Below are 8,586 nucleotides of genomic sequence, written 5' to 3' on the forward strand. Positions count from 1 at the left end.
TTGGCAGTGCATGTTCCGTAAATTTCGAGACGAAGTGCGTCCTCATCGAGGGCGCGAAAAATGGACGCGCCCGACTCGCCCGTGGTCGTCGTTCGATATATATTTGGACAGCCGATGAGATGGGGGCGAGTTTAAACAACCTCGCCAGGGTTAGAACATGGCCAACTTCATGGGATTGCTTTTTTCCAACAAACCTTATTTTGCGAGAATTTGAGAAATCGGACCCACATTAGGGAGTTTTTTAGAATTTTTCAAAATAAATATCGAGATGACCAGTTATTTTAAAAATAAAAAGGTTAACATTTCAATTTTCCAAAATCACCCCAACTTTATTTTCGTGCTTTCGAAGCAGAATTTTACGCCCGCAACATTCGATTTCGATTCGTCACAGCGATTGTCGATGATCAATCTACTAACGTACCATGAGTAGGAAGCATCGCTCTCACAAAGCTAAATCAGAGTTCGAGTATCCCGTAACCCTTTTTTCATATCTCCCATGAAAATTCAAAGCCTCGCGATTAGCGACATCATCATACCAAAAGTAACAGATCGAGGATGCAAATTACCGTCAAATCACGCACAGCCCGCGTCACCCGAATTCGACCTCGCGGCGTGCGCACACCGAGCACACCATTCTTAACGACGAAGCAATAAACGCTAAAGCACCAATTAAGGAATCGGATAGATCTTCTCCTCCCTTCCTAATTGTCCAACATGACCCATGAATTTTGCTTTCTTCAAAAGTTCAAATTTTAGTTCTCTCTCAGCTCGCAAAGTTCAGGCACGCGGACCACCGCGACAGCGCACGATCGGCGAAAGGACACGCGAAAACCTCGTCGTTTGGGCCTCCTCGTCCGCGCCTTCCTTTAATTTCTTAGGTAGTTTTACAGAGCCGAATGCATGCATTCATTAAATGAGCAGAAACAGAGCAGAGCAAACCAGAGCGAAGCAAATGGGACGCGTCCTTCTCGGGACTCTGCACACTTCCTTCCCCCGCTCTCCGCAGTTAAATAGGTTTTGCTCCCTCCCAATCAGGAAAGTTCTCTTTTTTACACCAAATTACAGGAAAAAATATTCAATTTCCACTATTTATGACTTGAATATGTATATATATATATATGAGTTAACAGCACAAAAAAATCCCAAAGCGATACATCCGAGGCAAATTTACCCTAAACTGATTTTTGATCATCAAAAATCTCAAACTGATACGCCCGCGACAAATTTACCCTCCGTTAGTTTTCGTTAAATTTTACTGTCAAATTGCTAAGTTGGATAACACGTGACAGTTTACATGAGTGCTAGTTTGAGATTTTACCCTTCTGTTTATCATAGATTTACCAGCTTGTGATTTAACGGAAAGTAAATTCGTCACAAAAGTACCGGTTTGAGATTTTTTGTGATCAGAAAATTAATTTTGAGATAAATTTGCCACAGGTGTATCTGTACGGGACTTTTCGCGATATTAACCATATTTTCATTGAACAATTATTCCAGACGATCATTTTTAGAAAAGTATGTTTTCGTATTACTAATCTTTCACGAAATGAACAGACCTTACGAAAATTAAAACCATACTTCGAACAGAACAATTTTCTTAAATTTCGGGAGCGATTTTCGAATTTACGGTGCCCGAAACAAGTCGGGTTGTTAAAAACAGCGGCCCATGGAGAGGCTCTGCTCTGCTTTTTCTTACCATTGAAAAACAGGACGTCCACATCCCACGTTCCCAAGCACAAGCAGAATCCAGAAACAGAGCTCGCTCTGAGCTCTCGAGCGAGCACGCACGCACGCACAATCGCAATCACAGGGTTCGCGTTCACACCAAACGATCGAAACAGATAGGGCGAGAGAGGGGGAGAGGAAATGGGCATATTCGCGACGAGCAAGGCCAAGAACAGCGACCAGAGCTCCGGCATGGGCTTCCTCCTCGTCTTCTTCCCCGAAGAACACCAGCACCGGCACCGCTCCGCCTCCGATTCAACCGACATTGTCGACGAACCCAAGCTCCTCCGCCCTCCTCCTCCTCCTCCTCCTCCTCCGTTCAGGAGGACCCGCTCCGGCCCCCTCCTGAGCAGAGCCCAGTCCACCATCTCCATCTGCGCCCTCCTCGTCTGCCTCACCCTCCTCGTCTTCGCCCTCTCCACCTTCGACCCTCCTTCCAACTCCCCCTCCGCCTCCGCCGCCTCCTATTCCCGCCGCTTCTTGCCCGAACGGCAGCCCCCGCCGCGCCACCGACAGCAGCCCCGGCCTCTCCTCGCTCCCGAGACCCGAAACGACCGCGCTCCCTCGTCGTTCTGGTCGTTCCCCACCTTCTCCTGGAGGGCCAGGCCCGACAATGGCGGTCCCAAGCGCCAGTTCGCGCTGCAGGGGATGGGCACGCTGTACAGGAGAGGCACGCGCGCCATGAGCGACCTCGTCGTCGCTCACCTGGCCGAGAACCTCTCCGAGGAAGAGCTCCGCTTGTTCTTGCGGACGCTGCATCGGTCGGGCCTCACGGCCAGAGCCGACGTCGTCCTCATCTTCCCTTCCCGCGACTCGGCCTCGAGATTCGGTTCCGTAATCCGCGAAGAAGAGGAGTCGTTCTCGAAGCTCCTTTATCTCTACACGCAGCGATTCAACGCGACCGCCGCGACTTCGAGGTCTCCCGCGAGTTTCGACGCCGCCCATTTCGTGAAGTCGTCCAAGGAAGACGGCGAGCCGCTGTGGGGCAAGCGCGCCCGGATTGGCAATTCCAGCAGCGACGCCGCCGCCGCCGGTGCCGGGAGCGGTGGGGCGGCGAGTCTGGACAAGTCGGTTCGGCCTAGTTACGGGTCGGTCGCGGGCTTCGAGGCGGGCGAGCTCGACCCGGAGAACTCGCTCTCCGGGTTCCTGGACCACGTCCCGATGAGCCTGCGGCGGTGGGCATGCTACTCTATGCTGCTCGGCCGAGTCCGGCGGAGCTTCAAGCACACGATGCTGATCGACGCCAAGAGCTGGGCCGTGCTCGGCGACCCGCTCGGCCGCGTCCGGGGCCGGAGCCCCGAGACGGTGCACCTGCTGGCGGCGGCGGCGGCCCCGAGCAAGCACGGGAGGAGGAGCCCGGACCGGGCCCAGCCGCGCGGGTCGGCGGTGAGCCCGGGGGTGGTGATGGGCGGGACGCGGGGCGTGCGGCGGCTGGCCGCGGCGATGCTCAACGAGGTGGTCCGGGCGTCCACGCAGCAGCAGCAGCACAAGAGGAAGGGCGGCGCGGTGACGGAGTCGGGGGTGCTGAGCCAGCTCGCGAACAACGAGTTCGTGCTGAGCAACGTGAACCTGGTGGTGGTGCCGCCGCCGCCGGAGGAGCCGGGCGGCGGAGGCAAGTCCGGTCCGCCGTCGCTGATCAAATACGGCAATAATAATAATGGCAATAGCGGTCACAATCGTGACGTAAAGGGTATGATAATGAGGCAAATGTGTTCGTCCGAGGTGGATTCTTCTGTTTATAGCGATTGTTAGAGACAAGAAAAATAAGTTCATAGACAAAGAAAATAGCAGAATTACGTTACGGTCCGATGGAGAGAAATGCCGATCATCGGTTTCGATTTTCGTGTTTTTTTTTTTTTTTTTCCGTTCCTTGTTTTGTTTTTTGGGTCCTACGAAATTTTGTTACTAGAAATGTACATAGATCCGCGGCAATAAGAATTGGCATTTCGATTCGATTTCTCTCGTTTTATTATTGCACCGGAGGAGGGATTCTTGTCTCCAAAGTTCTTGTCGATTGTAATTTTTCAAAGGCGGCCTTTTTGGGGGGTGGGTCGGGTTCTTGTACCGCAAGCGGTGAGCACAAAAGGAGTGTGATCCGGGTTTAGTGTCCCCTTTGGCATGTGGCACACACCTGAATCGGTTTTAATTCCGCGACCTTAATGTGTAAGAAGGAACCCAATTTCCACCCCGAGTCCAAAATGGGGCGATTGGAAACTCGACGGGCGGGGCGACGGGCTGGGAGTTAACGTCGAGCTCGAGCCTGGAGAACCAGACTAGCTCGAGGGATCGATGCGATTAGCCATAGGAAGGGAGGGGGGGATGAAATTGAATAAAACGCATAAATGGGATGTGGCTAAAGTGCAATTTGATTAAAGAAGAAATGGGAAAGGGGCAGAGGCCATGTGCACGCGGTGGTGCGGATCGTCCTTTATGCTACCCCCGCCCTCGCTCCCGGCTTTTAATGCAACCTAAAGCGCGCTCATTTACGCGCCTTCCTACTTCCTAGTCCCCCCACGAACTTTTAACTTTTTTTTTCTTCCTTTTTTTGTTATTTTTCAAAGGGAAAAAAAGTCACCAAAAAAAGAAATTCCAAACTATACACATTTACCCGTAATTTCTTTTGATGACGTCAAAAACCCCAAATTATATTCACCATGACGCTTTTATCCTGAACTTTTTCTCGTGACATAAAAAACCCCCAAACTCCGTACCTACGTGACACGTTTACCTTCTGTCAAGGTTCCGTTGGATGTTTTTCAGTCAAAAATCAAAACGTCGCTTTTATTTCACCTAAGTCACGTGAACGCCACGTCAATAATGTTTACTTACCGGTGTCAATGAAGATAGATTTAGCCCACATGTATAAATTTGAGATTTTTTGTGTCATGGGTAAAAGTTTAAGGTAAATATGTCACAATGGACATGATTTGATATAGTTTTTTTTTATGGTTTTTCTCCTTTTTAAATTCAATGCGTCGTTCCGTCTCGCGTTACACGTTATTGATGGATGCTAGGCCTAGATATTTCCCGTTATCTATCACGGGGACGCCCATGCCGAGGGGGCTCGTCAACAATTCCCCCGGCGCCGCCCGATGAGGGAAGGAACGGGGTTCGTATGCGGTCGGAGAAGACCGGAGTTCTTGTTTTTCTTACACGGGTCATTGATGGCAAACGAATCCGATTGTCCGATCTGTGATTATGCGCGGTAACCACGTCCGGGATTCAGAACTTGTCCCTCTGCCTTTGAGATTTTCCTCCATTAATACTAATAATAACTGTATTTTATAATAATTATAATCACCATTAATACTAATAATAACTGTATTTTATAATAATCAATAACTAATAATAACTGTATTTTATAATAATCATAATCACCATTTTACCCTTTTCGAAGACTGATCCCATTGTTTAATTAGTGAAATCGCAACCAATGGAATTGCCATTGACCTCCCTTGATCAGTTCTTGGACTTCGCTTACTTAGCCAGCACTGAGGAAATTGCCATGAAGAAACCAAAGAAGCTTCCGCAGTCATGCGGAGCACTGGACTCGAACAAGCCAGCATAAACAGGTCGACCCGTTCGTGTCGAACCCAGATCCGTGTATTCGCAAATCGGGTCACGTGGACGGTTCGTGTCGAGAACCGCCGGCCTCGAGTGATCGAAAACGACGCGCGCAAAATGTCGATGTCCGAAGTTTTTCCGGAGGCTAATGTCGAAATTTCGGCAACTTTAGGCCACATCATCAATCATGACGACCCTAATTTAGCCGCGGAATATTGTACTGAAGTTAATTGTAGCTTGTTCTTCAATCAAATCACGTGGAAGGAAGAACAGAGGCGCGGTGAGCCATGTGGGGAAGTTGGTCCGTGATAATATAATATCATGCCAAGACTCGCAAGTCAAATTCTCAGGATTAATCAACTAATTAATCGATTGATTAATTAATTATTTCATGGGGGTCAAAACCAAATCTGGACGACTTTGTTCTATATTCTGGCGTTCCCACGACATTGAAGTTCCAAATCCCTTAAATTCTCCAAAAGAAATATATTCAGGTGCATGGCTCATTAATTATTTTAATCTATACATACACATACACACACACACACACATATATATATATGTTATACTAAAGTAATTTGCTCTTCTTTTTTTCCTCCAAATTGAAAGTGTTCATAAGCCCGGTTATCTCATGCATGACCCTGCGTATTATCAAATCCGTCGAAGTATCCCATATTGCTCGTCTACAAGATTCTATTATACTTATATTGTTCTTGGGGTCGGGCAATATAGCACGGTATCTTTTGCCCTCCGATTTATTTCGCGCGTTCGATCTAACCGTACTTGTACTTCAGATGGGGACAAGTGCTAAAAGCATGTCGCATCGCTTGTCGGGGCATCGAATTGGGTTTCGATGGTTGCGATTTGGGGGTGCTAAGCGGGAGAATTATTAGTTAAGCGGAGATAGGATTAGGAAAATGGGGGCTTTGGATTCGATCAATATCGCGACCAAAGCTTTCCGCCGACACCCAAAAACGATAACGATGATGATGTGGGGGGTGGCTTCTTCTTGTGGGCGTCACATAATTCATATGAGACATCTCCCCCTCCCCCTTTTGTTTTGTCCTTTTCTTCTTCTCTCCTCCTCCTTTTTTTTCGTTTTTAAAAAAAAAATTTATTTCATGCTCTCTCTCTCTCTAGCTTGCCTCATCCTAGAGAGAGAGAGAGGGAGGGGGAGGGGGGCCCACACAAAAATGTGTGAAACGAAATCGAGATTGGTGAGGGATAAGAGGGATGGATAGCTCATGAGCAAATTTGAGTGGGACTCAGTGAGTTGGTAACAACACCCTTTTATTATTATTATTATTATTATTAGATTTAGCAAAAAAAACACCCTTTTATTATTATTTTTTTGGAAAATTTGTGTGAACATTGACACGCTTTATGGTAATAGATTTCCAATATGTTACTTTTTTTTTTTGGGTCGGAATAGATTTCCAATATTCCCCGTGCTTTTGTGATGGCGACTTTGAGGATTTTGCATGTTGGTGGCAGCTTTTTTTGGCCAAATTCCCTAAAAAACCCCAAACTTTAGCCTTAGTCCCAATTATATCCCAAACTTTTTTTTATCTCATAAAAAACCCCAAACTTTTACTTTTGTCCCAAATCTACCCCGTTTACTATTTATCTAATTTTTTAATATTATTTTTTCGAATTTTTTTCTTTTTTCTTTTCTTTTCTTTTCTTTTCTTTTTTTCACCCTCAACCTCCGGCCGGTCGCCGGTCCGGCGACCGGCCAGAGGCGAGGGCCGGCGAGGTCGGCCCCTGCCGGCCGCCGGGCGAGGCTCGGCCTCGCCGCTGTCGGGCGAGGCCGAGCCTCGCCGGCCGGCCGGGCGGGCCGACCTCGCCGCTTCCGGGCGAGGCCGACCTCGCCGGGCAAGCCGGCGGGCCGAGCCTCGCCGCAGATCCGGGCGAGGCTCGCCCCGCCGCCGTGGCGAGGTCGGCCTCGCCGCTTCGGGCGAGGCCGTGCCTCGCCGTTGTCGGGCGAGGCCGAGCCCTCGCCGGCCTGCCGGCGGGCCGACTCCGCCGGCAACCGGGCGGCGAGGCCGACCTCGCCGGGCAGCTCGGGAGGCCGACTCGCCGGCCGGAGGTTGAGGGTGAAAAAAAGAAAAGAAAAGAAAAGAAAAGAAAAAAGAAAAAAATTCGAAAAAATAATATTAAAAAATTAGATAAATAGTAAACGGGGTAGATTTGGGACAAAAGTAAAAATTTGGAGTTTTTTATGAGACAAAAAAAAGTTTGGGATATAATTGAGATAAAGGTTAAAGTTTGGGGTTTTTTATGGAATTGGGCCCAGCTTTTTCTTTGGGAACCTCTGTTTTTTTCCTGTCCTGTTAGTCCAAGGTAACGCTAACTTCGGCACACTGTGACATGAGACGAGTTCAATGAGAAGGTTCTTTTTTTTTTTTTTTTTGGCCCCTTATGTATTTTTGAACCTTCAATCCTATTTCTTGTGGACAAAAGACAAAAAAAATATAATAAAAAATTTGACATTCGGACAAAAAAAAGAGCGAATTGGAGAGAAATGCGAGTACTTTAACTTTTGTGTTTTCAGCGGTGGGTTTTGGATTTCAAAGTAATTATTGCGAAGTGGAATGACTTTTGCACAATCTGTTTGCTCCATTACCTAAATTCTAAACTGTGGGACTCGGTCTTTCGTTTAGGACCAAACGGCACAACAGTTCGTGTTAGCTTCGTCGTGGTGGTGCCTCCTCTAATTCCAGTCAACTCGCACTCGGAACGAATTGGAATTTGGCGAACTTCAACTCGTCACTAGCACCGAGTCAAACTCTAGACTTTCCTCGCGTGATTTTAACTTAACTTAATTAAAAGTATATCGGTAATGGGAGAAATGTAACATCCAATGCTTCGAATTTCGAGTCAAATTGTGTTTATAGGAAAGCTAATCTGGGTCATCTCCGAGATGGTTGGCCTCCGAATTTAGATACCGGACATCTTGTTAAACACGACACCTTCATTAATTCGATAGATATCGGGTGCTATTCTTGTTTTTTCTTCTTTTTTTTTGGAATAAACTCCTTGTGATTTTGATTTATAGATTACAAACCGAAGTGATGAGCCTACGTTATACTTACGATGTGAGTCATTTCTATACATAAGCATTTACTTGGGAATGGATATGTATATATCTCATTAATGAACAAATGAATTTTCGTGTATAGTGTTTACCGGTCGACAATCGAATGGCATATGTGCTCGATATTCTTCTATAGTATTATCAAAGATCGCCACCCGAGAATTCCTCTCGATACGGGGTCGCATAATTTCGATCGAGTC

General features: G+C 47.4%; 1 protein-coding gene across 1 annotated transcript; it reads left to right on the plus strand.

The window, feature by feature from the left end:
• Window positions 1-1,772: 1,772 nt before the first annotated feature.
• On the plus strand, window positions 1,773-3,684 carry LOC115674812 (uncharacterized). The gene has a single exon (XM_030597327.2). The coding sequence runs from the start codon at window positions 1,867-1,869 to the stop codon at window positions 3,475-3,477; it is 1,611 nt and encodes a 536-aa protein (XP_030453187.2). The 5' UTR covers window positions 1,773-1,866; the 3' UTR covers window positions 3,478-3,684.
• Window positions 3,685-8,586: the final 4,902 nt, after the last annotated feature.

This window comes from Syzygium oleosum, unplaced genomic scaffold (genome assembly GCF_021117445.2).
Source record: "Syzygium oleosum isolate NSW1041296 unplaced genomic scaffold, Sole_v2.1 Sole_v2.25, whole genome shotgun sequence".
Classification (NCBI taxonomy): Eukaryota; Viridiplantae; Streptophyta; class Magnoliopsida; order Myrtales; family Myrtaceae; genus Syzygium; species Syzygium oleosum.

What these genes read in the sequence shown, in the direction of transcription:
- LOC115674812 (XM_030597327.2), top strand. Translation starts at nt 1,867, where the DNA reads ATGGGCATATTCGCGACGAGCAAGGCCAAGAACAGCGACCAGAGCTCC.